The following is a 27,789-nucleotide window of genomic DNA, read 5'->3' on the forward strand; positions in this document are numbered from 1 at the left end:
CCCCGCCATGTCGGGCGAGTGGCTGCGGCGGTGGCGGCGGGGCGGCCCCGCGGAGCGGCCCGGCGGAGCCCCGGCACCGGGGCCGGGCCCGCCGCCCCCCGCGCTGCGCTACCGCCGGCCCAAGTTCGTGCCCGGCGGCGGCGAGGAGGCCCCGCGGGGCGGGCGGGCCGTGCGCGGCGCCGCGCCCGAGCGGCCGCTGCCCTGGGGCGCGGGATACGCCGAGTGAGTGCAGCCGGCAGCGGCGCCGCTCCGGGACGGGCGAGGGGCGGGCGAGGGGCGCTGCCGGGGGCCGGTACCGGGGAATGGTGCAGGTTTAGGGGTGTGGAGGGGGCGGGGGAGGCTTGGGGGGCTCCTGGCGGGGTGCCCGGGGCGGTCGCTCCCCACTTGCCCTGGCTGCGCCCCTCGGCTGCAGCCGCCCCGGGCCGCAGGCACAGCTCGCCCTCCTGCAGCATCTGCGGGCCAGGAGAGAGCGGCTCTGTACCCCAGGGCAGGTTTGGCGCGGCGGTGAATCCTCCGGCCCCTCTCCGTCCCTGCCGGGGCCGGCGGGGACAGCCCTGGCCAACCCCTGCCAGCCGCAGTGCCGGCTCCAGCGCTGGGACGCGCGGCCGGGGCAGCCCCGAGAGCAGCGCCGCTCTTGGCAAAGTGTCTTCAAAACGAAGGAAGGGGATGGCCGCGATTTTAGAAATCTCTTGGTTTGCTGTTTCAAATGGCAGAGGGATGGATCAGGCAGAATCCAGGCAGGAGCTGTCCCCACGTCCTGGCCAGACCAGCATGACCCCACGGTGTTGGGATGGCACAGCGTGAAATGCAAGGAGAGCCCGCTCCCATCCAGGGACAAGCATTACCGAGGCTGGGAGGAAAGGCAAGGGTGGTGGCTCTGCAATGCACTGTGTCAACAAGGAAATGGCACGGTGTGGGCTGCTGACAGGGCTGCCTGAGGCCAGGGTGCAGGTCTCTGTGTCCCCAGCTGGGCTTTCCCCTGCTGCATATAAATGACTTACTATTTCAGTCATCAGCAGAGAGATCCTTGAGTTTGAAAAGGGAGCAGGGAGCATGGGGCTGGAAAGGAGGGGCAAGATGCAGCTGTTTGCAGGGGCTGCAGAGCAGCCAGCACAGCTGGCTGGGAGCAGCAGAGCTGCAGTGTGTCCCCACACCTTACCTGGAGTGTTTGCAGGGTTATCAATGCCGAGAAGTCAGAGTTCAACGAGGACCAGGCAGCCTGCTGTCAGATCTCTGTCCGGAGGAGAGAGCCAGGCCTGGAGGAGGATGAGGAATGGCTGATCCTGTGCTCCACACAGGTATTGCCCCCAGGCAGGCTGTGCTCACCCTGCTGCCGGCTTCTTGCTGGCACCCAAGGGTGCAGGTTCAGGAATCATGGATTGCTCCATCAGTCCTACATGCCCACATGCTGAAACCCTTCCTTGGATGTATTTAGGAGATCTGTATACCCTCTGGCTGGCAAATACATATCTCTGTCTGTAAATGCCATTTCTATCTCCATGAGCCATGAATTGCAGCATTTGAGGTCCTCCAAGCCCTTGGTGTCGTCAGCTTTCCTGTCCTCCCTGTGCTTTCAAGGGCCAGTGTGTCTTGGGCAGCAGCATGAGCTGGGCACACAGGATGCTCTCACCAGGCTCTGCTGCACTTCTGGTGAAATGGCCCCATCTCCCCTAATGCAGCCCATGAGGGGGTGGTGCAGATCCAGATGCTCAGAGCTCAGATGATGGGTTGGGCAGAGCAGCACGTGGGCATCACTTGAGTTTGAGGAGATTCACCAGTGGCAGGGAAGGGAAGCTGGGGTGGAAAAGTCAGACAAAACACATAGAGTGGCATCCTGGCTCTGGGGCTGCCATCTGTACAACCCCTTCAGCCCCTGTCCTGTCCCTCTTCCTCACGGCAGTTCCTGACTGGTCACTACTGGGCGCTGTTTGATGGCCACGGTGGCCCAGACGCTGCCATCATCGCCTCCAACTATCTGCACTACTGCATCAAGCAGAAGCTGGAGGAGGTTGTGGGAGGCATGACCGAGGCCCAGCCCCCCATGCACCTCAGCGGGCGCTGCGTTTGTGACAGTGACCCCCAGTTCGTGGAGGAGAAGCACATCCATGCAGCAGACTTGGTGGTGGGAGCCCTGGAGAATGCCTTCCAGGAGTGTGTGAGTACCCGTGCAGGGCACCAGTCCTGCTGGCCCAGGCAGCCACAGCCTGCAAGGGCAGGGTCTGCTGTTCTGCTCGCTGAGTAGGCTGGAACATTGGGCCAAATCTTTAAATGTGCTGAGATCACGCTGGGTCAGACCCCAGGGCCTGTGTCAGAGTTGTGTGTTTGCAGAGCTGACCCAGAGCAAAGCACAATATGCAGCTTTGAACAATTCTGTAGGGCAGGCAGGTGGCTGGTGTCACACTCATACAGCACCTACAAGGCTGAGCTCTCCCCATCACCCTCCTAAATCATCCATAGTCGAGGAGCAGCAGCTGTGTAGGCAACATTGCCTGTTACTTCGCTGGTTTCCTGTGGCCCATCCACAGTCAGTTTTGGTTCTGGATTTCTGCTGGGAGGGATGAGAATGTGTACAAAGCAGCAGCCCAGATCACACCAGTCTCCAAACTTGTTGAAACCAACAGGATGAAGTAATTGGCCAGGAGATGGAAGCTACAAACCAGACAGGAGGTTGCACTGCTCTGGCTGCCCTTTATTTCCAGGGAAAGCTCTATGTGGCCAATGCTGGGGACAGCAGGTGAGTCATAATAAAAGGGGGAAGTTGCTGGGGATGAGAGCTGAGAGTTGAGCAAGGTTTCCAGCATCTTACTGTCCTGGTTTCAGCTGGGGCAGAGTTCTAGAGAACACTGTTGAACACCCACTGATGTTTGAGTTGTGCAAGCGCTGCTCAGCACCTGCTCACAGTCAGGGACTTTTCAGCTTCTCACCCCACCAGCAAGGAGGTTTGGGGGCACAAGAAGCTGGGAGGGGACACAGCTAGGACAGCTGACCCCAAGTGACCCAAGGGATGTTCCAGACCACATAGCACCATGCTCAGTGTGTGAACTGAGGGGAAAGGTGGCCTGAGGCCACTGCTGGGGAAGTGGCTGGGCATCAGTCAGAAGGTGGTGAGCAACTGCACTGTGCATCAGTTGTTTTCTATATTCTAATTATTTTCTCATGATTTTCCCTCCGTTCCTGTCCTAATAAACTTTCCTTCTCTCAACTCACAGATTTTACTTTTCTTTTTCCCAGTTACCTGCCCCATCCCACTGGGTGTGGGGGAGTGAGTGAGTGGCTGTGTGGTGTTTAGCTGCCAGGTTAAAGCACAGCTCTGATTTAATCCTACAGACAGTAAATGTGCAGCCCAGCCATCCCCCTCCTGCTTGCCATGAGACCTGTTGGAAGAAAGGCTCTCATGCCCTCTGGAACAGTTCGGGGATTTCAAGGGACTAAAGCTGCCCAGACACAGCCTTGGGGTGGTAATGCAGCAGCACACTCAGCCTGGCAGGTGTTTCAAAGTGAGGGGTGACTTCCCTCACTTGGCTGTGGCCCCCCATTCCTCTAACAGTGAGCTCAACCACTGTCAAACCAGGCAAGCACAGTTCTCTGCTGCAACAGTGCAATTGCAATGGAGTTGTTTGAAATACAGTGGCATTTTTAACAGTTTTGGGTGCCCAGCTATTCTCTGGCACAGCTGAGCTTTGCCTCTTCCCCCTTGTAGGGCAATTCTTGTCCTGAAGGACAGCATTGTGCCCATGAGCAGCGAGTTCACCCCCGAGTCAGAGAGGCAGCGAATCCAGCACCTGGTGAGTGACTCCTTCCACACAATCCAGCTGCAAGCATCCCACTGGGCCAGAGAGGGCTTGTGGCCAGAGGACCTCCAGCTTTCTTTGAAGGCCACTGTGTGGCCATAATGTCAGCTGGAACCAGCCAGGGAGGGCTGGGGTAGAAATTCAGCCAACAATCTTTAGTATGGGAGATGTTCACGTCCTCATTGGAACGTGCTTTCCCAATTCTGGTCCCCATTCTGCTGCTGGGAGTGCCAGTCCTGAGGCAGAAGCAGCTCTGGTGTCCTACTCCACTGAAGCAGAACCTGTCCATGCTCAGCCCTCCATTCCCTCCTCCAGGCTTTCCTTTTCCCCAAGCTCCTGGATGGTGAATTCACCCGCTTTGAGTTTCCACGGAGGCTGAAGGGAGATGATGTGGGCCACAAAGTGCTGTACCGGGATTACTTCATGGAGGGCTGGTGAGTCCCTTCTGCCCTGCAGGGCTGCAGCACAGGGCAGCTTCACCTGCTCACACCCATGGGGAAGTGAGGGGACAAGGGGCACATCCCGCCAGTGAGAGCAGCAGCACGATGATGGTAGGGGAGGATGCTGTGAGCAGCTCCCTCCAAAGGACCAGGGCCCTGGCAGGGTGGTTAGAAAACAGTCAGGATGGTCCTTCTGGCATCCATGGGCACGGGGCTGGTGCAGGCACAAGCTGGGGAGGAAGGGGAGAGTGGGGATCACCTTGCCTGATCCTCAGTGAGCTGCCTGTGCACGGGGACATCACAAGGATCAATCAAAGTCAAAATGCTCTGGCTGGGTTGCACTATCAGGTCAGACAAACCCCAAATCAACAGTGAATTCTCTGTTCCAGGGGGTACAAGACGGTGGAGAAGGCTGACCTCAAGTATCCTCTTGTCCATGGCCATGGGAAGCAGGTAGCTTAATGCTTTACACACTGGGAAAGCACAGGCAAGTCTTCTGGGGGTCCTCAGTGTCCCTGTCACTCATGTCACACTCTGGGGCACTAGAGCAGACCTGGAGCACTGGTGTTCTCCAGCACAGCAGTCCCACAGCCTGGATACAGCAGCTTCCTTTGCTGCCTGGCTGGTGAAACCCTCCTCCAGAGTACAGCAGAGCAGAGAGCAGCCCCGAGGGCTTGCACACAGAACTTGATTCAGGTGAGAACTTCATCAGCTCCCACTGGGAACTGTCTCCTTTAGCCCTAGTGCCTTTCCCACAAACTGTCCTCCTCAAGGAGAGGCTGAGAAATGAGCCTGGAGGGGCAGGAGGAGGTAGGGAGAAGCAGTGACTGCACCCATCCAGTATCTGCCTGCAGAAAGTCCCATCAACTCCCCCAGCACTACAACCCATGTGCCACCCCTTTACCGAGTCAGTGCAGGACAAACAGACACCCCCAAACCAGCCCAACTATCTTTCTTGCCACCTCAAACCAAGAGCAGATGCCACCATGGGCCTCCTGAGGTCTGCAGCATTACCCAGAGCACATGTACTCACTCCAGAGCACACCATGGGCCACATGGAGCCATTCACAGTCAGGCTGCTTCCACACTCACATCAGACCATTGCTTCTGATCACTCTTCCATCTCCAAAGCCTCCAGAGGCTGTGCTGGGTGATGCTTGGAGGAAGGTCCTAAAGCAACACATAGATCAGTCAGGACAAGCCACACATCAGCCTTTAAATGCCCCACACCCTGACATTTCGATCCTGTTTTGCTTTGTTTGGGGCCAGGCTCGCCTGCTGGGCACTCTGGCTGTCTCTCGAGGCCTGGGGGATCATCAGCTCAAGGTCATTGACACCAACATTGAAGTCAAACCCTTCCTCTCCTGCATTCCTAAGGTCAGTCACAGCACATGGGAATTGTAGGGTGGAATTAAATAAGCTGCTCCTCTGAAGGATGCACCTTTTAAATTAAGACTTGGCAGGTCTTAGCATTTCTCCAAGCACCCTGGTCCCAGTGTGTCACCTCTCAGGGACAGTCTCATCTCCTGACCCCTCTGTTACATTGCAGGAATTGTCACAGATTAACTGCTCTGCTTTCCAGGTGAATGTATTTGACTTTGCTCTGCATGACATTAAGGAGGACGATGTCCTCATCATGGCAACTGATGGCCTTTGGGATGTTCTGTGCAATGATGAGGTGGCACATGTGGTCAGGAGCTTCCTTGCAGAAAACAGGACAGATCCTCAAAGGTAAAACCAGCTTTGTCTTTGTTTTCCCTTCCAAAGAACCTGGTCAGACCTAAAGCAGGTTGAGATCCCACTGCTTCCAGGTCAGCTCTGGCATGACCACTCTTTTCTGTGACTTTGCAAACTGCCTACTAATCTGTTCCCATTCTAAAGTAACAATTACAAAGCTGATGTCTTAAAAAACCTTATTTTGACAACATAAAGCTACATCTCAACGTTGTACTTAAGGGGAATAGTTGCTGTATGAGCCCTTGCATTTTTCTACCCACAGGTTTTCAGAACTGGCCAAGTGCTTGGTATGCAGGGCAAGGGGAAAGAAGAGAGGCCACCAGTGGATGCTGGATGAGAGCCATGAGGCATCCTATGATGACATCTCTGTATTTGTCATCCCACTACACAACAGGGAAGAGGACTGACTGTCAGGATGACACCCAGCATCTCTGTGTTCCCTTACTCTGCTGCCATTCTGCATCAGCCTGAGACTGAGGGACTTCTGCTGCTCTTCCAGCAAAACCATTTGCAGTGGAACCTGAAATGCACAGCCAGCACTTGGCACAGGCTGAACAAGATTAGCTCCTTAACATGCAAGAGAAGCACAGTGGGCAACAAATCACTCCCCTTTCTCATTGCTGGACCAAGGAGAACCTGCAAAGGGGGCCATGCAAACCAAAGGGCACTTTTCCTAATATCTTTGCGGTACAGTGACACTCAAATCCATATTTCTACTGATCCTTCTCCCTTTTCAATACTGAACAATAAGGATCAATTGAGATCCAGCCAGTCTGAAGAGCTGGTTTTTAATCAGACTTGAACTAAGCTGAACTGGATGCATAAGCTAAAGCATCTCTCGTATCCATTTGCTGTAATGTGAGATGTGCTGAAAACCTGGGAGCTGCTGCCAAGACAGCACTGGGCACAGCTGTGCCTGTGGCATGGGAATGCTGGAGCAGTAGCCCAGAGCTCTTGAGACAGTTGCCATTTGTAGGCAGCACCTCACACCCAGAGGATGCAACCAGGTGAAGCTTCACCCTTGTGTACAGAAGCTTCCTGTGCAAAGATATGTGCCTTACTCTTATTTAAGAACACTGAAGCGTGTTAGTAACACCGTGTACAGATTTCTAACAAATCTTAATCCACACCTGCTGACACTTTCTCTATTCAGGTCATTTCTGATAGCAAAGCAGATTTTGTAGCAGCAGCACTGATGAGAACCAAGGTGTTCAGTGCATCAGCTGATTCAGTAGAAGAGCTCCAAGTAAAATAAAACTGGTTTGTTGCAATTTGTCTGCAGTGCTGAATTTCGAGCACTTATTCCAGCAGAAACACAGTGCAGCAGACATGCCAGAGTTGCCTTAAACTCTGAGGATCTGCTTCCCAACCTGTTTATTAGCCAGGCAAATTCAGGTCTGGACAAGCTTCCCATCTCCCCAAGTCCCCACTCTGGTTTTCATTATTCATTACACAGGTTCCATTCCCTAGAGAAGCAGCCAAACCCCAGTGTGTGTTTAAGTTCTGCAAGGATGAAAGTACTTTGTTTTTTTCCCATGCATCTTACTGTGGTGTTATTCCTGCTGGGGGTTTTACACAGATCTGGGCTGGAGGAAAACAGCCCCAGAAAATCACTGGGGAATTTGTGCTTTTAATTTGTCTTTGCTTGTCCAGAAGCATCCCCTTACCAGAACTGCTGCAAGGGCTTGGTGTCAAAAGATTATTTCCAGCAGTGGGAGGAAATTCCCTCCAGGAATAGGGCAGCCTTCTTAGTTATCTGCTCATGATTTAGGCAAGGGGTAGAATAAAAAGCATTTTTCTCCTTCCAGCCTCTTAACTTTGACCTGAAAACAATGCACATGAGGATTCACCCGTGGTAATGATACTGGCTGCTGTTCTCCCTTTAGAAGCTGTAGCACATTTATATGCATTAACTGTAATTACCCAAGATTCCTGTCACCCAAATTCAACAAGTTATTTTCTCACCTTGCTGAGAAAGAGCTCAGACCACAGGCTGCTGTGAACATCTCTTTACCTAGGGCACCACAGCTCCATAAGTAGCTGTCACAAGGCTTCCCTATCCTGATACATTCATAGGCAAAAAAAAAAACCCTTAAAATGGGCAGTTTATGGAGGGGTACCTTCAAAGAACCACAATTTCCACTACAGAATTTCTGACTCTCCAAATCAACGGATGAGTTTAACATTCCCCCTCTAAGACACCAGCAAGTTGTATCACACTGGACAAACGCAGAATTTACAGCACTCGAGTGGTCTCTCTACAAAATATTTATTGGTCACAGCCACAACATTGCATTCTCCACATAGGTAGTATTTTGTGACAAAGCATAATTTGACTTTATGTATTTACACTCACTGGCAGATACCACCGAGGAGTCCAACTCCCTAGAGCAGCTCATGACCACAGAGACCGGTTTGTGAAAGGCTCACCAGGTTCCTGCTCCTGACCCAAAACCAAGTAAAGTCTCTTAAAGTGCTAAAATAGCCAAGAGGCATTGGAAAAAGATACCCTGCTGCTTCCAAATTTGTCAATCACTCCTGCACCCTCCAAAGCACAAAGGGACTGGGGCACAAATCCAGGACCTGGGAGCTTCAATAAAGGAATAAAAATTTTTAAAGACTGATTTGGAGAACTACACCTGAAATCTCCTACAGCCCAGGCAGATGTGCTCAGCCACCACACTGCTTGCTTAGAGGTGGGCTCTTGAGTCTCATTTCCCCCTTGTTCTAAAGAAAGGTCTTTAATTCATCCCAAAGAACATGGGGAGGATTTACATGTGAGATTTGGAGGGGGAATGCTGTTTGCTGCTTGGCCACTCTGTCAGACCTGGGAAGGCTGTTTTTCATCAGATCTGTTTCTCATTAGCTGGCAGCCCTAAAGAACACAGGAATTGCAGCCCTGGGACTCCTAGAGAAGCACGAAGAAGCTGAAAGCTAAAAGCTTATTCACCTTTCCTGTCCAACTGTCTGAAACACACAATCCTCATGTTCCCTGACAACACTTGGCACATTCCCCTCTTTTAAAGCCAGATGGAAAGCACTCCATGCTACATCAACAGAGATGTCTCTGCCTCCGTGGGTGGCAGTGGGCTCAGCTGCCACCCTGAATGGAGAACTACTGCTAGAGCCTGAACATCCCTCTTCACTCCAGAAAGCCACTGATGTGCTTGTGTGTGTATCCTCCTAAACAACAACTCTGGTTCCCTTTTTCTTCAACATTCCATGCCACAACACACCATGTTTTAAAACACTGCAAGCAGAAGAGAGCTGAACAACAACCTCTAGACAAGCGCTCAAAACCACATTAACAAAGAGCTTTTATAGAATAAAAGATTTGCAAATGCTTCCCTGTCAAAAGTATCAAGGAATATGGCCAGAGGCTACCTGTTCACTTCCTCAGGCAAAAGACTTGAAAAACCTCAAAGATAATTTACTACTGGACGCTGAAGTTTGACTGTTAAAACACACTACAAACCCGAAATATCTGTATTTTACAAAGCACTGCAAATACCAACGAAGGTAAAATAGCACCAAACAGCCTGAAATGCAACACTGCTGAGTTAAAGTGACTGAGGCCCGAGAAAACCACCTCCCTTTGCACGGGGCAGTTTTATTTATAGGCGACGGTGGGACAGCACAGGAGAGGGGTGGCATGAACCTCTCATCTGCATCTCCAGCAGCAGGCCTGTGCGGCAGAGGGAAAGCATCCATCACCCTGCTGGAGGATGGCCAACTCACACTGCAGACCTGTGGTTAGAAATGCCCCGTGTGGCAGCAGCAGCAGAGCCACAACCACAGCACAGAAGGAGCAGCACAGTGTGAGCCTGCCCCGTGTGGGCAAGGCTCCTGCTCTGCGACAGCCAAGTGCTGCAACCTGAACCGAACCAGCAGCACAGAAATGCTCAGTGCCTGTCCCCAGCTCTCAGCACAACACCTTTCCCTGAACAAGGACTGGGAGGGGACAAAACAAAGGCAAGAAACAGCAAAACAGAAACAGCTGTTCTACAAGGCATTTACTTTTCCAGGGAGTCAAAATGTGACCCGTACACAGCTGAGATGAACTTTGCTGTAACAGGGGAACATCAGGAAACTGACCTAGGGAAAATGCTCCAGCATGGTTTGCCAGTATGGAGTGAGCCTGGAGAGCAGAGAGAACACGCCTGTTACTGCCTTGTCACTTTGCCAACTTTTCATATTTATGAGCAGGGAAGCACATGTGGCTGGGCAAGGGAAAGAACAGACTTCCCAAGCACAACCCCAAGTGTGTTTGGAAAGGCAAGAATACAGTGAACACTGCATTTTTGCCAGGCCTGTCCCAGCTTGCTGGTGAATGCATTCCATTGAAGCAGCATTTCAGGAAAAAAACCCTGGAACTGGGCTTGAAGACCAGCCAGCCAGCTTTTCAGTGCTACAAGCCCCTGAGGCAGGAGAGCATGTCCCTCCCCATCATTTTGCAGGGGCATTGCTTGGAGCAGGGCCACAGCAAAGCAGTCAGCACAGTCATGCCTAAGATTTTTTAAATTCGTCTCTGAAGACACCATCTGACAAAGGATGCACTGCTCTTTTGGAGCTATCACCAAAAACCTGCAGCCCAGTGCCAAACTGTGTGATGGACTAACCACATCAGTTTTACCAGCAAAGGGATACCGGTCTAAGCCTGCTGTGGGATAAATTTCATGGAGCTTATTTACAAACCAGGGGGCGGAAAACTGCATCGGTGAAAGTAAACAGCCTAGACACCTCACATTACTGGCCCACATCATATTCTTTTATATCTGAAAGTAAAAAAATATGGCCCATTCCCACTGCCCACCCACCCCATGATATTTACAAGTAAGATCAGCCAAGATGGTACATAAGGAAGATACACAGGCAGACTGTGCTTTCAGTCTCAGTGTGGTTCCTCCATCTTCTGCTGACAGACTCCTTTATTGCTCGGGACACTAGCTGGACCTCAGCAGTGCTGTCTGCACCTCCAGGATGTTGACACAGCAAACAGCAGGGAGGCTTTGGCAATCTCTGACAGTGGATGAAACCTGTGCAGTTGCACACTAAATTGCCAAAAAAAAGGATGACAAGATGTATGAGGTACATCCACAGCTACCCACACTTCTGGTGCATGTTCCACTGCAAGAGAATCCAGCATCTGCCGCTGAAAATCATCAGTGTTCACATTTGGCACAGAAGTATTTGCATCTGTGGACTGCAGTGAAACCAGAGATCCCAGACGTTAAAAACATGCACTTATGGAAAGGAACTGCACGCTCCACATTGGAACATCAATAGCCTTGTGCATTTACAGCAGGAAAACACATAATTACAGCTTTAAAAAATGCTACAAACACTTTGTAGATAAAACAGACTTCAGGGCTCTAAGAAATGACACTGTGTCAGTTCCATCTTGGGCTAAAGCCTCCTGGGCATGGAAGGTAAGAACTTGTAGCATACTGCTTCTTGAGCGTGCCAGGAGGCCAAGAGGAGCAGTCCTCCCAAGGGAATGCTGTAGATAAAGGTAAGACATGGAAAATACGCAGGAACAGGAACACAGTCTAGGAGATGGAAGCAATTCCAGAACTATGCTTGCAATGACGTGCTGCTGTTAGCAGTATGGAGCCATCCCACAGCGGCCGCAGCGCAGGAATTAGTCGTCAATAGTTGGCAACCAGAAGGCCTAGAGAGGAGGAAAGAAAACATCTTTTGATAGCAGAACACAAATCTCTCCTACAGCATCCTGTAGGAGCTGCCACCTTCTGCAAGCACATATGAGGGGCACTGAGCCTTCTCAGATTCATCTCTGGAAGGGTCAGCACCTCATGGAGCTCAGAGGAAGTGAAAGCCCATTTCCTTACCATATTGGAACATGCACTAGCAAAAGTCATGAATTTTGGATTGAACTGCAGACAGGTTATAGGACCTGTGTGTTTTCCATCTAGGACAGCCACCTTCATCCCACTTTCTCCATTCCAAACATGAATCTTCCCATCCTCTGAACCTGAAGGTAGGAATGGAAAACAAAATATGCAAGATGCACTGGAGATGTCAGCAGAGGAAAGAAAGAACATTTTTTTTCTGTCAGAACTTTAGGAACAGGCAGGTCTCAACTTCATAATACAACCTTCAGAGTTCTCCAAATGCCACAAGGGCAGGTACAAAACATCATAGAGTTGAAACACCTGTATCCAAATGGTAGGTTTGTATCTTTGCACTGCAGAGACTCAACCACACAACAGGGCAACATTCTACAGGCAAAGATGTTAACTACTGTCACCCAGTAGGAAAGGAGACCTGACACCCTCCAGCTGTGGACCAGAGACCCTGGCCAACCTGCACCAATGTGCAGAGGCCAAGTGCTGGGGAAAGAGTCATTGTTCATACAAGTTCTCAGTTCAGACACAGGTAAATGTCTCACTCAGTGGGCACAGAATCAAGCCAAAGCTTTCATCATGGAAGGGAACCAGATTTCAATGCACTAAGCCAAATATCAGAAGCTCCCCTGGAGGTATCGACTCTCCACATTACTATAATGGAACAAGTTTTTCACTTTAAAATTACATTTTTCAAACTCTGAGGCTAAGAACTTAGAATTTTTAAATTCAGTTCTGCTTTAGACTAATTTTAAATAGGATTCCTAATAAAAATGCAAATCATTTTCTTCTCCTTCTGTATTTATGTCTGTAGCCTTTCAGGAAAAAAATTAAGAAGCACAAGTTGCAACTTTAACGTATGTAAAAACTGAACAGGAATAAGTGGTTTGGAACTTCAACTACTGTTTTAATTTGGAAGAGCACAACAGGAAGGTAAATATGTGCAATAAAGTGCTCTCCAGAGACAAACTAAACAAAAACCCCACCCCTCTTCTCTGCAATCAGGAAGTTCTCAGCCAGAACAAAAGAAAGGGAGTCTTGCCAAGACCATCACTCATACAGGAAAAATGAGGATCTGGATATCAAATTACCACCAGGTTAAACATATTTGATACATCAGCCACAGAAATAAGAAGAAAATATAAAGTTCTAGGATGGGGCAGCACCACACAGACTCATCTGACTTGTGTCCAAAGGTCCTGTTAGGCAGCAGGTGACTGAAGTGCTCATTGTGGGGTGCCCAAGGTGCAGCACCAGCCTGTACACGAGTTTCAGGCTGATTTTTGGCACCTGCTTCCCACAGGAGGTCCATCTTGCAGAGGGCCAGGGGAATCATACACTGGGAGCCACAGCTGATGCCTACAGCTTCTATCAAGGGTTAAGAGCTTCTTCCACAGCCATGGGGGTTTACAAGAGCCACATGAACAAACTGCAGCTGCCCTAGAATGTCACCAGTGAGAACAGCCCTGTACAACAAATGCACCAAGCTACGAGACCAGTCTCCCAAGCACAAACATGTGCTTTGGTCATCAGGAGATGGCCACAACACAGCCACAAAATGCTGTGAGGCAGCACGTGAGGGCGTCCTAGCCACAGGGAGAGGCCACTAGCAAACTCTGTGACCAGTTTTCCCACACTACAACAGTTTCCTACTTTCTTATCTCTTTTGGAACAGCATTTATATATAGGAAAAGAAGAAAAGACTTCTTGCAGGCTTTTTTATGTTTCAGTCTAGAGAACACTGAGCAATCTAACAAAACAGAACACTGTCAGTGCAAAGAAAGCTTACAGCTGCATTGTATTATTTAAATACATTCTGTTTGCCAACAGACACAGCTTTAGCCCTCCATAACACATCTAATTTCAGAGCACTGAAATTCTTGCCAAGAATTATCTTACCTATCATGATGAACTGAGAGTCTGGTGTGAATGATGCCTCCAGCGTGACAGCCTTACTATTGTTATAACCCTATGGCACAAAACAGGAGAATATGTAGTAGAGAGTGTGTCCACAGCAATCTCACAACCGAAGGGCACCTGCTCCCCAAACTAACAGCAGGCTTTCCAGCAAGTACCAGAGGCAGCAGGCTCACCCCAAACGTGTGCAAGACAGCCCCTTTGAAGGCATCGATGAGGCGAATGAAGCCGCCGTTGGTGGAGATGAGGATGAGTTTCCCATCATTGCTGAACTTCAGGCCTGTCCACTCACATGTTCGGTCATATTGCATCTTAAACGTAGCAAATGGCCCCTGCAGAGAGAAAATGGGAAACACGAGGGTTTGTTCATATTGCTGTTAACAAGAATCTGTTTTTAACCATAGTGCAGGAAAACAGCTCAGATTTTTTAAAAGAAAATCCTTAGCCCTAAGATACCAAAAGACAATGTCAAGGCAAACGTGTCTCTGCACGTATAAGTTTCAATATATGAATCTAGTTTCCAAAACAAAAAAAGAGTGCAATAGGCTGTTTCAATCCAACAGTTTCATACTCTACCACAATCAACAGCACAAATTAAGGTAGGAACAGATCTTCAAACAAGGCTGCTAAATGAAGTTTAAGAAAGAATTTGAGCCAGTGTAATGGTCATCTGAGTTTTGAAAACCATGGACCTAACTATGCTCAGTGTTTATTCAGTTCAGCTGACCACACCAGCAGAGTTTCCTTTGAAATTTCCACCCTTTCTGACAGTCCTGGCTCAATCTTTGCCAGTGTTCTTCCTGAATAAGCAGCAAGGAAAGAAAGGCCAAAACCATACAACAAAGAGCCTGAACTGCAGTTTGGAGCAGGTTCAAGAGTTAGCACTTGAACATGGGTTAAGTGTACCTCAGGATTTGTGTCTCTGTCCATTAAATGTGTGCATAATGAGAACTCTCTGGATGCCAAGGAGGCACCCAGACAGTAAGCCTGAGTACACAAATCCAGCCTCTGAGCACTGAGCTTAGATTACTTCTTGCAAGATGAAAGCTGTAAAAAGGGAAGTCAGGGTACCTCACCTTGTCAAAAGAACGCAGATCATAAAGCTTCACCATTTCAGAATTGACTCCAGCAGCAAAAATCAACCCTTCTGGGTCAAAAGAACACACTGGCTTCCCTTGGAGATGCATTAAACCCTAAAATACAAATAGTCAGAATTATTTTGCAAGACTGATGCTTACATTTCTACCACCCCCCTTTGAGTCCACTGTGAGCAGGACAGCACACTAGGGGTGGAACAAACTAATGTCAATTGTAAATACTGAGGTTTCACAAAGGTTCAGAACCCAGCTTTCTCAACTTTAGGTCATCATATAGGGCTTCCAATTTGCTTCAGTGACAAAGTTTAGACCAAAACAAATTAAAACCTCATTCAAGATGTCATGCACTACAGAAGTCCCCAGAGAAGGGAGGCTCATATGGCTGTGTTAATAACCACACCAGGCAGCACCACAAAACACTGCTGCTGGTATCAACAGCAATGCTCTACCACTTATGGCTGCACAAGAGGGAAAAAAAGTACTTTGAAAGCAAGGGAATATCATTGCTGAGCTTTACATGCCTGTTTAATGAAACCTCATACCTGCTGCAAGCCAACAGACCTAACATGTTACAGATACATATTATAATATTGGCTCTTTGGAAATATTAAAATGAATGCTCTGTGTGTTATGTTGGAGAGTTATGCTGTATTAATCTCTTTTAACTAGTGCTGTATGAATCTCTTTTAAGTAGTGTGGCAAACACAGTTTTTAGGCTATAGCATAATATTAAAATAGAAACTATGTGATGTAAGATACTTTTTGTAACTAGCTCGAGGAATGGAAAAGATAATCAAGAAATTCTTCACATTGTCCTATCTGGATAGAGATAACAATAATAGACACCAAGATCCCAAGAGAAGAATTATTGCCTCCTTATCGGGAAAGCTCAGACTTCGAGGAACCAAGAAGACTGATTTACAATAAGGGGGAGGGAAGCCAAAATTAAGCAGAAACACCCTAGTTTGAAAGGAATGTTTGAATCATGTGTGAGATATATGAATATGCTATAGGCTATTGCTTTTAAGGGGTAATCCTTTGTTAGCAAGGTGTGCTTTGAGGCAGAGTGCCAGGCACCCGGACATCCATAATTCTTTGCTTTTTATTGTCTCTTATAGAGTCCTAATTTTTATTACTATTTTCATTAGCATTAAACTTCTAAAATTTTAACAAAAGTGAATGGTGTTTTTCACACATATTAAAATTGATAGGTTACTACCAGTGCTTATTCTTAATGTTACCTTTTCCTTAAGTCACATCATAGAAAACACTTGAGGAAGTTTGTTAAAAGCCAACAAAATATGTAATCTTCTGTATCCTGACTACCAGTCGGTGCATGTTAGTCAAACATTTTCATGAACTGTATGCACATAAACAAGAACACATCTTTGATTAAATCCATAACACATTTAACAAGTTTCTGCATTTTTTTTTTCTTTCTGCATTCCTCTTTAGGTAAATCTGGAGATTTTACTACTTCTCTTCTTTCCCTCACAGGTCAGTTTTCCCTGTGGTCTCTGGAGGTGAGGCAGAGAGCTCAGCCAATGCTCAGGGCCCTGGTGAGTGGGCCAGCTCTGGTTTCCTGGGAATATTTCCAGGCAGCATGGCTGCCATCTCACGGACCAACTGAAAACTACAAGTAACACTTCCTCCACCTGTTTCCCAAACTTGGCTGGATGCAGCTTCCAGTTATAAGTCCCAGTTTTACCATTCTTACAAGTTCAGACATTAGCATGAGTCACAGAATGGCTGCTGCACTTACAACCCTGTCTCATCTGCAGCAACTTGGAGATGGAGATTCATCCCAAGGGAAACCTACACGCTGGAGTTAAAGGCATACTCCCAAAAAAAGCAGAATTAAGAAAAAATTAAGAAAAGGCTTGGTCTGAAGAACGATAAAAACATTTTGTAAGAAATGTAACATTTTTCTTTCATTGACAATTCCCTCATCTGGAACAAGCAAGGAGCCCTCTCTCATAAGCAAAACAGTCCCAGAGAGATGGAGAAATATGAGAGCACAACACTGTGTACCCAGATACCAGGACAAAACAACTCAGCACCACTACAGGTGGTTCTACTTTCAATCTTTCATTCCTGCCACTGCTGCCAGTTCTTGTATTTTTCTCAGCTCTTACAAGCCAGCTTCCACTAAGAAGAGTAAAGCATTTCACAAAAATAAGCAAACAAAAACAGTTTTGCTGTCTTGCTATCGAGTCAAACCTGCTCACAAACAGTTCTGATCAACAACAGAGGTGATGCAAGGAGGTGGCAGACCATATGGCTGCTGAGTTACTTTAGATCACCAGTTTCTTCATCAAATTTAATTGCATCAAGGCACCAATTTTAGACACACAAACACTCAGATAAGATGAATTCTCAACACAGGAGGGACGCCAACTCTGAGAGAACACTCTCTGCATAAGGTAGCAGCCTGATGAACAAGCTGATGACACCCAGCCCTTCTCTTGTTTCATCAGCTGTGGGTGTTACTTCTTGCCCTCCCCAGTGCCTCTCCAGCAGAGACACAGGTGAGAGCAAGTGCTGTTACACAATGTGACACACACACACTCTGCACAGGAGATTCCTGACCCAGGCTCCTTCAGGAATGTGTCAATACTAAATCAGCAGCACACACTTCTGACAGTATTTTCAGTTTGTTACAAACACACACCCATTTTTTATTCTTCCAACTGAAAATTCAACACATTGTACACATGAATTTTATAACCTACCTGGCAATTTGGAGAGCGGAGATCCCAGAGACGAATAGTTTTATCCAGAGATCCAGAAATAAACGTATCATCGACTGGAGACATTGAAAGAGCAACCACCCTGCAACACAGAAACCCACATACATCAGAGACAAACCAAAGAAGTGAATGCAGCAACACACACCTCAACAGTTGTGGAAAAACCCATAACTGAACCAAGCAAAGAGCAGCATGAACCAAGTGTAATGAACTCAAGCCCATCACCATTTTCATTTCAATTCCTCCTGCCCTGTCCCCAAGCCACAGCTCACCTTTTTGTGTGCCCTGGGAAATAGCGAATGTATTTGTTGTCATGGAGGGAGAGGTATCGGATTGTGTCTGAAACATAAACAAACCATAAGCTTTATTACACAACCTGCCCAAGGTTATCTGAAAGAGATCACATAGTAACTTGCTCCCAAGAGCAATACTAATCTCACCACAGTGCTTATATCTGGTAATTTAATTTCAAGTAAGACTTCGAAAGAGAATCAAGTTAGAAACAGACATAAACCAACTCAGTTCTTAAGCAGAACTGAAAATTAGGCAACAGGAAAAGATACTTCCCACAGTCTGAAGTCATGTTACATTTTAAAAATAACTGTCATGTGATTTATGCAAGGTAATTTCAAAGGTGCTAAAATTTAAGTAGCAGCAGGTTTTATTCCACTGCTCTCATGAAATGGAGAGTATCAAATTCACAGAGTTGATACCACTTCATATTGCTTTGCAGCATGAATCTTGCTCTCTTTCCTACACACACATTCAGCAAACAAATCTCCAACTAAGCAGTACACACAGAAAATGTACAAATTCTGGCACTCAGCTAAAGATAAAACTGTAACTTTGAAGCCAGGATAAGATCATTAAAAATTAGCAAATCTCTCTTCTTTTTGTTTAATCTGACAATCAACAACTTCACACTTTCTCCACACTAAGCTCTAAGAAGAGGACAGAGTAGTCTAAAGCTTAGTGCACTTCAAGCACCCTTAAACATAAACTGAATAGATGAGAGCAGCAGCACAACATTTCTCACGTGCCAATTTTATCCTGAGTATAGGTGAACATACCAAGAGTAGCTCACAATTCTGGAACATGCTGTTGAGACTTCCTTCCCAAAATTAAAAGAAATCCTTCTAAGAGGAAACAGTTATTAAAAGACAGAGGCCACTTTTTAATCGTTATGTGCAGACTCTGTACTGCTGGAACAACCAGTCCTGCTGAGGGTCAAGGACATTTTACTTTTGACTCAGAAGAACATGTGCCAAGAGGATGCAACATGAACTGGGCAATTTGACAGCCAGAGGGGCTACTGTGTTCAGAATGTTTTGAAAGGCTCATTCAGCAAAAGTTTCTGTCTGTGAAAAAACTGTCAAGTTCTCATTGTTGCCTGAGGTTGCTCATCAAGCTGTTATCAGAGGTCTAAACCACCTTCCAGTATTTGAGAAGCAAACTGAAGCTGACTGAACAAGCTGGAAATGTAGTACTGGTGACAGTTCTGAAAAGCTCTAAGTGACATGACGTGATTATCCAAAATATAAATCCCTAACACCAGTGTCCCGTCCCACATTGGATAGAACCAACATGCTTGAAACTTGCTATTAGGGCTCTAGTTTTTCCTGCAAGAAGTGTCATTACCTGATCTCGAAGCATCCATGCAGAATTCCATCCTCCTGTGCTAAGGAGGAAGCACTGGGCAGTTGTGCTCCCCTGTGATGCTCACTGCTGGCAGGGCTCTGTCCCAGGCAAGGCAGTGGCCTGTACAGTTATCTCCTGTACCGGGTGGTATCATAGACCCTCAAACTGTACAAACTACTACCTCAGCCTGGAATCAGGCAACATGGATTTAGTCCAGAGGTCTTGAGGAAATCTTCACAAGTAGATTGGTAGCAACAAAACATTCAACAAAAGCTTGCAAACAAGCACCAGCATTCCTATAGAATGTTCCTGAGGTAATTTCCCCTCCCAATACCTGCAAAACAGGTTAATACAATGCACCTTGCCATGACCACATGCATTAGGGACTAGAGAGTACCTGGACTCCTACAGAACACACTGTTGGTTTTATTAAGGTTACATTTTGTAACAGCAACAAACATTCTCACATTGTCTCTTTTTCTTTTCTTCTAATTAAGTGTTCACCATAATGCTACCCTGCAGCAGGAAGATTTAAGTCTTAAGGCTTACCAGTGCTTAGAAACAAAAACTCAGTATTCAAAATGGCATTAAAATGCTTCATTAGATTGTTAATTACTACTTATTGTAAATGAAATAACAGCCAAATTAAAAATGTGACATATAGTAATAATATAATTAAAAAATAAGTAGGTTCTGAAACAGACTAAAAAGGCATGTGACACTTTTAAACCTTTTACACCAATAAATCCAATTCTGGTGGAGACTTCCTTGTTGCTCTAGTTTCAGGCCCAGCTTGTTCTAGTTTAACCCAACTTCCCAACTCTTAACTTCCATCTTCTCTAAATTCACAGCCTTTGCATTTCCTTTAGTAGCCCAGCACACATCACAAGGCACCAGCATCTCTACTGTTAAGTTTCATCTGTGCAAAGGAAAAACCAAACCAAAACCTCTACTACAGACATTATGAGTCTACAAGTAGAGTGTTCAGATCCATTTGTGAAGTGCTGTGCTGAGACGAGATCACTGCAAAATTCTCAGACATTGACTACGATGCAGAAAACCAAGACTGAGCTCTGTGACCTCCTCCAGGCTTGGCCGTGATCTGTTGAGCTGCCTGGAGCTCTGCCCTCCCTTCCTCTGCAGCTGAGCTGTGTGCACCAGGCAGAGCTGGGGCACTGGGCCCAGTGCTCCTTCCGCCTCACTCAGGTAAGAAGTGAAGGTGCAGAGGCCAATGACAGCACTGACACCCAGATGAAGAACCTGAGTTTTATCTCCCTGACATTGTTTAACCCCTCACTTACTGCAGCAGTGAACAAACATGTAAGGAAGCTCAAGGGACTAGCACCAAGCTGTGCATGAATGTTGGACATTAATTCCCTCCTCTGCCTCTGACAGAGTTCTCATCACTGAAGAGCTGTTATAACTTTTTCCCAAATCTTTAGCTCTAATTATCCAGACATGCAGTGTAAGGAGATTAATATGCTCTACTCCAGTGGATCACTTACCATCTATTTTGTTGGAGCTGTACACAACAGTGTTGGCAGCATGTGTGTATCTGATGAGGTCCACTCCATACTTTTTACTGTATAGGGTCCTCTTTGGTCTGTCAGGAGGAAGGAGAAATAATTGTATTCTGCAACAAAAATCTCAAAACAAAACTCACATCAACAAGGCCTGTTCCCACTGAGGCATTACATGATTGTTTCAAGAAGTCAGATGTTTTTATACAAAGAAAGAAAAGCCTTTGTATTTTATTTTCAAACAAGGATCTTGTTGTTTCTCCAAAACAATCCCTAGGCTTGAGGAGGTCTCTGTAGTACCTGCTAAATGCATGTGTCTCCTCCAAAAGTCCTTTTCCTATGACGTCTACTGCAAAAAGAAAAGGAGGAGCTACCATAATGAGCACAGCAAGCAGCACTGCCTTACTGTGCCCTTGCCCATTCAAATCTCCCATTCATCTGCTGCTTATTTTAGATTGAGTATAATTTGTCTTTGTTCTGTGTTACTTCAAACCCTAGAACAGGGTGTCTCGTTCACGGGGTATTAACCCAAACACATCTATATACCAGTCATCTCTAACAGACAGAGCAACATAGGGACTTCTCCAAACCACTGCAGAATTAGACTTGTATGCAATCTTAGGGAAAGAAATCTAACATTTTGCAACAGAATGAAAAATACTAGCGAGAGCAAACACAACCTACAGCACTGGGTTTCTGGGGGTCTGGTAAGCAGGTAATGCACTGCAGTACCAGAAATTCAAACTGCAGAGTAAGCTTGGAAGCAGCTGGCTAATAAGGGTATCTCACAGCAGTGTTGCCTGTTTGAGCAGTGCAAGGTCTCCACCACTCTCCTTCCCTTTTCATCCCCAGCCAAGGATGCACAAAGGTTTCAGAGCTGGGCAGTGGAGCAGGAAGGGTACTGATCAACACCACAAATGCCATCTTTTCTGGGAGCTATTTTTATTCCAGACTCATAACTCTGGTTATAACACAGACCCACAAAGTATTTTACCCACACAACCAAAGACAAACAGCTTGGGAACGGAAACAAACAGCAGGAGCACTCGAAACCAAAACTGCTGCCAAGAGAAAAGTTTGTCAGGCTACACCTCAGACAAGGTATTTCTATTACACTGGACTTTTCCCTTTCTTCATTAGCCTCAACCTGGCACACCCAAACAAGAGCACAAGCACTTTCATATCGGAACAAAACCAGACATTCATTCTTGAATATCAATTCTCAAACAGCAGAAGCCAGAGGGCTTTGACTTCAAACAAACTTGCTGGGGACAAGTTCCCATGAAGAGAAAGCCAATACAGCAAGTGCAGTGAAAAGCCACACACCACCTGTACCACAGACCAAACCTCAACTGATTCTTCCCCAGTACCTCCAGCACTTTTTAAAATTATTCTTCAGATCTAAACATGCCACACACTGAAAAAGCACACCTAATTTAAATTTTGACACACTCTAACATTATGTGTGATATACTTCCCCACACTGCTTTCTGAAGTTACCTCACCCATGATGTTGACCAGTCTAGTGGGAATAAAACCCAACAACAAACCAAGGAAAAAACCCCAATCTCAAAATATATTACAGATATTAGATTCTCCCATGCCTAGTTTGGCTTCTCTATTACAAGTTTAAACCTCAGAAGATGTATTTAGAATAAATTAAATAGAGAGAGACAATAAAGATCAACACAGACAAAAGTACATTTACCAAAAAGAAGGAAAAAGAGTTCTGTGTTCTATGAAAGGTGAAGTTTTCATGTAAACTGATACAAACAGAAGTGTGTCACTGCACACAAGACCTGCTGTCAGTCAACTATTTTAAACACAAACAAGAAAACTAAGTACTTTTTAACAACAAATCACAATCACTAAAACAATTCCAAAGTCAAGATCAATCTGTGCAGCCCACCTACAAAAAAAAGCTATATTGACAAAGAAAAATACAAGATCTCAGGCAAATCTGCTACAAAGATGAAACAAAACACAGGCAAGGACTGTAATATAATTCATGCCTTGGTTTGAATCACTGCTGCTGTGGGTAAAACATCACCACCACAACCAGGAATGTGGGTGTGCCCAGCAAACACCACAGTAAAGCAGGAGTCCAAATCTGCCACTTTATTTGTTTCAATAACACAAAATTGCTATACACTAAAACACAAGCTAAACCTTTCTATCACTGCAGGGTCACCAATGTGCAGCCAGGCTGTTCCCAGCCTCAGGGATTGCTGTACATCCCAACACACAAAAGTTCTCACAATCCTTCCTCAAGTCCAAACAGACTCCAGGGAGCCTCTTATGCTTCTGTGGAGGGATTTGGTGATGCAGGATGGGTTAAAAATTTAGTAACAATTTAGTTGTTTGCACACTTTGAAACAAATGGAATCTCAGGACCAAAATCGTTGGATACTCATGTCAGTTACCTAAGCCCAGAACAATACATGATAAGGAGATAATCTTGTCCTGTCAGCCCTTGGCTACACAGCACTGTTTCAACTGTCCTGACACTGTCACAAGCTGAAGTTCACCGAGATGGGGTTGAGCACATTCTCACAGAGCTGAACAACTCATTTTGGTGTGGCAAAACAAAGCAAATCAGGTGAGGATACTCCTAAAGTACAACCAAACAGCTGCATTTTTATTCTCTCAGCAGAACTGCTCATTAACAGAGGACACACCAGATTTTCCCACTTTTACACAGTGAAAGGAATTAATTTTCAGGCCATTTGATGAAGCAGGGTATCCTACCTTGAACCCCAGCAAGCAGGACATTTTATTTCCACCTGACCATTATATCCAAGCAGGTGAGAGTTACAGGCTGCAGAAACTGTGATTTATGGGAAAAAATAAACCAACTACAAGCCTGAAATTGCCACAACAATGTTCACTCAGAGATCTGAAACAGCATCTTCACATGAATTTTGAGTGATAAAGTAAAACTTTCCAGGTTAGAGAACAAGTGTGTCCTGCATCCTTAGCTGCCCCTAAAAATCACAGCTACACTTTTAAGCCAGTTGACAGTGCATGAGAAGCTTTCAAATAATTTTAAAATTTTATAAACACCAGAGAACTGCATCCTGACACAGAGGTTACCTTGAAACTACTCTCACTGCCATGCAGCACTGCAGTAGAGGACCACTGATCTACATTTAACTTAATTGAAGCAAACCCTCTGACTATAAAGCACATCAGGATTAGATGGAGATAGGAATGAAAGGGCCAAATGCCTCCCAACCCATCAAACTATTCTTTACATGTTTGAAAGGGGAAGAGCAATCAATACCATCTGCATTAACATCACTCAGCCCTGCTACTACTGTATATAATTAAGATCTGGGATGTGATCCATGGCACAATCCATATGTATAGAGTTACCTGTTCTTACAGAAATCAAAATGAAATATTTTCATGTCAGAGTTCATTCTAGCAGATGGGGAACACCAACAATTTTAATGTGTAAAGCAATCAAACTACACAGAAGTCTAAAATAATATATAATAGGTGTGCCACCAAATAGAGTATGTAGGAGGCAATCTTTCCTCCCATCAAGTATGATGTCTTGGCCTGCTTGGAAAAGCAGGAGGGTTAGGAATACCTAGTTTATAGAAAATATATACAACACTGACATATCTCTGTCTTGACACTCCCAAGCCATTTCTTTTTCATTCCTGCACTACCCTGACCTTTCTATTCCCTGTCCTCTAATACACACACTTCTCCTTCCATGTTGCGTGGACGTGATGCTTTGCAGTCCTGACTTTACAAAAAAAATCCAAGAACAACCAACAACCTCAGAACTACATCTCTACACCAATAAGCACATGTAAAACTTAAAACCTGCAGGAATTTAAAGCAGACAAATGCACACTTGTACAGTGTGAGAAAGAGAAAGTAAAGAGAAAGATTTTAATGGCATAATGACACCATTTGGCTCAAATTTTTCCAACTCTCACAGGCTACAAATGCCCTTGGTGTAGGTTTCCATCTGCTGAACAGGAGCACCAGATCTCAAGTGCTCTGCAGATTTCTGAGAGTTTATCCGAAAACCAAGATGAGCACCATGTGATCAATGGTAGAAGATAGATAAATACGGACAGTTAAATGAGAAACAGAAACACACCCTCAACTCATTACCCTTAGGTAACAGAAATCAATCAACACCTTGATCGATTACATCCAAACAGACAATGTTCAAAGACACAGGCAAATCACACAGTGCTCTACAGACAAGGACACAACTAGAAAAAATGATTCAAAACACAGAGGACCACGTTTGCCCGCAGTGATCCAAGACACTACTTAGGAACTGGGTTTTACGGAAAACACCATCAGGTTTTTATAGTTATAGTTTCGTTTAGTCACATTATCTGCACCTTTTGGCTTAAAGCATTTAGCAAAGAAGTTACACTGAAAGGCATTAAAAGGTTACACTGAGGCATTAAAAAGGCACATCTGCACATTGCTCACAACCACTTCTCTACTAATTAGCGAGACTTGAGCCCAGAGAAGCCCGAGAAGTCAGTTCCATACCTGCAGCAACCCCGAGACCTGGAAATGTGACCAGACTGAACCCTTTAGGTTTAGCAACTGTTTAGCTCTCACAGAAATGAACTTTCGCTTACACTTAGGAAGTTATCACCACTGTCTGCAGCCTACCAAGGTAACAAGCACACCCGTAGAGCAGGCAAACCCACGCTGCTGCCATCCGTGCCGCTGGGATTCTACTCAGAAGCCTACGCTGAAAAAAACTGGAGAGAAGCTCAAGCTGAAGCTCGGCGGCCAGATCTGCGGGCACAACTTGTCCCCAAAGGCCACCGTGGGCAGTCGCCAGGGCCCCTCGCACCCCCGTGCCCCAGACACTGCCCCAGCCCCCGAAGGCCGCGGCCCCGGCCCCGCCACTCACTTGCCCTCCTGGCAGTCATAGAGAACGATGGAGTCATCGTCGCTGCTGGAAATGACGGTCTCGCCGTTGGGGCTGAAATCGAAGCAGTTGATCTTGTCCGAGTTCTCGCGGAAGACCTTGGCCACGCGGAAGCTCCGCAGCACGTTGTCCGTCAGCTTCATCCCGCCCGCCGGGCCGCACCGAGCGAGGGCGGCGGCGCTGAGGGCAGCCGGGCGGGGCTCCGGGCGGTGGCGGGAACGGCCGGGCCGGGCGGGACGGGGCGGTCAGGGGCGGTGAGGGGCCGCGGGGGCGGCGGGGGGCGGCGGGCTCGGCGCGGTCAGGCCGCGGAGAGGCGGCTCCCCCTCATTGTGTCCGCCATCTTGCGGCTCCGGCGGGGCCGCGCGGGACACCCTGGGAACGGGGGGTGCTGAGGGGGCGTCCGCGGGGGCTGCTGGGACGGGGGAGGGCGGGGTGGCCGGCGGCCATATTGAGTGTGGCAGGAAAAGCAGAGAGGCCCGCGCGCTCCCGGCCCGCCGTAATTGCCAGCATCTGTCACCGTCCCCGCCGTTCCCGGGGCCTGAGGTGGGAAGGGGCGGCGCAGGGCAGGGCCGGGCGGCTGTGGCGGGGCCGGGGTTCCTTGCCCGTTCTTTACCCACCCGCCCGTCCGTGCCGATTGAGGCGTAGGGGGCTGGGTTGAGGGCATGACGTCATCCCGTCGAACGGGCTATGGCTTCGCGCCGGCGGGAGCGCGTCACTTCCGGTGCGGTCCGGGCGGGCTGGCCGTGCTGCGGGCCGTGAGGGGCTGCGGGACAGCCGCGCCCTGTGCGGGATATCCCCGTGTGATGTCGATTTAAGGCGTTTTTCGGAGTTTCCAGTGGAAACTAGAGAGAAATGCGCTGGTCGGCAGCCGGCTGAACATGAGCCCAGGCGTGCCCGGGTGGCCTAGAGGGTCAGTGGCGCCTGGCCTGTACCAGCCATAGTGTGGCCAGCAGGAGCAGGGCACTGATTGTCTCCCTGTCCTGGGTACTGGTAAGGGCACTCTTGGAGTGCTGCGTCCAGTTCTGGGCCCCTCACTCCAGGAAGGGCATTGAAATATTGGAGCAGGTCCAAAGAAGGCCAGCAGCGCTGGGGAAGGGTGTGGAGCACCATCATATGGGGAGCGGCTGAGAGAGCTGTGGGTGTTTACCCTGGAGAAAAGGAGGCTCAGGGGTGACCTTATGTTCTCTACAACTGCCCCAGAGGAGGTTGTAGCCGGGTGGGGCTTGGCCAGCTAACCACTGACAGGATGACAGGACACAGCCTCAATCTGTGCCAGGGGAGGTTTAGGTTGGACATCAGGAAGAATTTCTTCATAGCAAAGGTGCTTAGACGTTGGGATGGGCTGCACGGGGAGATGAGGGATCACTGCCCATGGAGGTGTTCCAGGAAAGGCTGGCTGTGGCCATATGGGATCAGGGTGGCACGGTGATGCTAGGCCATAGGTTGGACTCGGTGTCTCAGGGTTCTTTTCCAACATAGGTGATTTTGGCTGTGCCGGCATCTCAGCAGAGCCCGGCAGGGACAGCCTCAGGGCAGCCCAGCTGACCAGGGAGCATCCGTCAGCTCCCTGTCCTTTGAAATACACTGTGATCACTTTCACACCCTTCCCCTCCCACTTTCAGTCAAGCAGTCAGCACATTTTTATTTCCCAGTAATCTTTATTCCTCTAAATACTTGTTGGCAATATTAGAGCAGCCCCACAGCTGTAGCACCTGCTCCTGCGCCACGTGGGCTCTCAGGTAAAGGTGGGCAGCACACACTTAAGCCTTTGAGAAACACACTGTGGCTTTTGAGGATGCTGTTCCAGTACACACACCTTGGAACTGCTTTTTTTCTATCACAAATCCTGTTGACAGGCTCAGTGTGCATGTTTTGTGTATTTCTTACCTTAAAAAACTGCTCTTGGAGTATAAGAGTAGCTGTGAGAATCTCACCCCATGAAGTTTGCTGCTATTTTAAATTTAGAAGCCAGCAGATCTTGTCACTTTGATCCCCCAGAAACACAATCAAAAGAAAAAAATAAACTGTAGATGCCTTCCTGAACGTTAATTGCATTTCCTTTCAAGGTGTCCAGAATAGAGTTTGATTTTGCTTTTGGATCCTGTTGCCCTCCT

General features: G+C 47.4%; 2 protein-coding genes across 2 annotated transcripts; one reads left to right on the forward strand and one right to left on the reverse strand.

The window, feature by feature from the left end:
* Positions 1-7: 7 nt before the first annotated feature.
* PPM1M (protein phosphatase, Mg2+/Mn2+ dependent 1M) lies at positions 8-7,479 on the forward strand. Its single transcript, XM_030956485.1, has 10 exons — positions 8-222; positions 1,175-1,298; positions 1,901-2,155; positions 2,622-2,734; positions 3,701-3,785; positions 4,107-4,225; positions 4,621-4,684; positions 5,501-5,608; positions 5,814-5,962; positions 6,231-7,479. The coding sequence occupies exons 1-10, from the start codon at positions 8-10 to the stop codon at positions 6,373-6,375; spliced, it is 1,377 nt and encodes a 458-aa protein (XP_030812345.1). The 3' UTR covers positions 6,376-7,479.
* Positions 7,480-8,218: 739 nt separating this feature from the next.
* WDR82 (WD repeat domain 82) lies at positions 8,219-26,049 on the reverse strand. The gene is made up of 9 exons (XM_030956486.1): positions 25,658-26,049; positions 20,740-20,837; positions 17,869-17,935; positions 17,579-17,678; positions 14,826-14,942; positions 13,926-14,081; positions 13,732-13,801; positions 11,818-11,960; positions 8,219-11,639 (listed from the first exon to the last, which is right to left on the reverse strand). The coding sequence occupies exons 1-9, from the start codon at positions 25,816-25,818 to the stop codon at positions 11,610-11,612; spliced, it is 942 nt and encodes a 313-aa protein (XP_030812346.1). The 5' UTR covers positions 25,819-26,049; the 3' UTR covers positions 8,219-11,609.
* Positions 26,050-27,789: the final 1,740 nt, after the last annotated feature.

This window comes from Camarhynchus parvulus, chromosome 12, assembly GCF_901933205.1.
Source record: "Camarhynchus parvulus chromosome 12, STF_HiC, whole genome shotgun sequence".
Lineage (NCBI taxonomy): Eukaryota > Metazoa > Chordata > Aves > Passeriformes > Thraupidae > Camarhynchus > Camarhynchus parvulus.

Bases quoted from the DNA above. Each gene is read 5' to 3' on its own strand.
- PPM1M (XM_030956485.1), top strand. From the start codon at position 8: ATGTCGGGCGAGTGGCTGCGGCGGTGGCGGCGGGGCGGCCCCGCGGAG. The intron at 223-1,174 runs GTGAGTGCAGCC...GAGTGTTTGCAG, and splicing joins TGGGGCGCGGGATACGCCGA to GGTTATCAATGCCGAGAAGT. The intron at 1,299-1,900 runs GTATTGCCCCCA...TCCTCACGGCAG, and splicing joins TGATCCTGTGCTCCACACAG to TTCCTGACTGGTCACTACTG.
- WDR82 (XM_030956486.1), bottom strand. From the start codon at position 25,818: ATGAAGCTGACGGACAACGTGCTGCGGAGCTTCCGCGTGGCCAAGGTC. The intron at 11,961-13,731 runs GTAAGATAATTC...TCCTACCTTCAG, and splicing joins CTCTCAGTTCATCATGATAG to GTTCAGAGGATGGGAAGATT. The intron at 11,640-11,817 runs GTAAGGAAATGG...CCTCCTCTCTAG, and splicing joins CTAGTGCATGTTCCAATATG to GCCTTCTGGTTGCCAACTAT.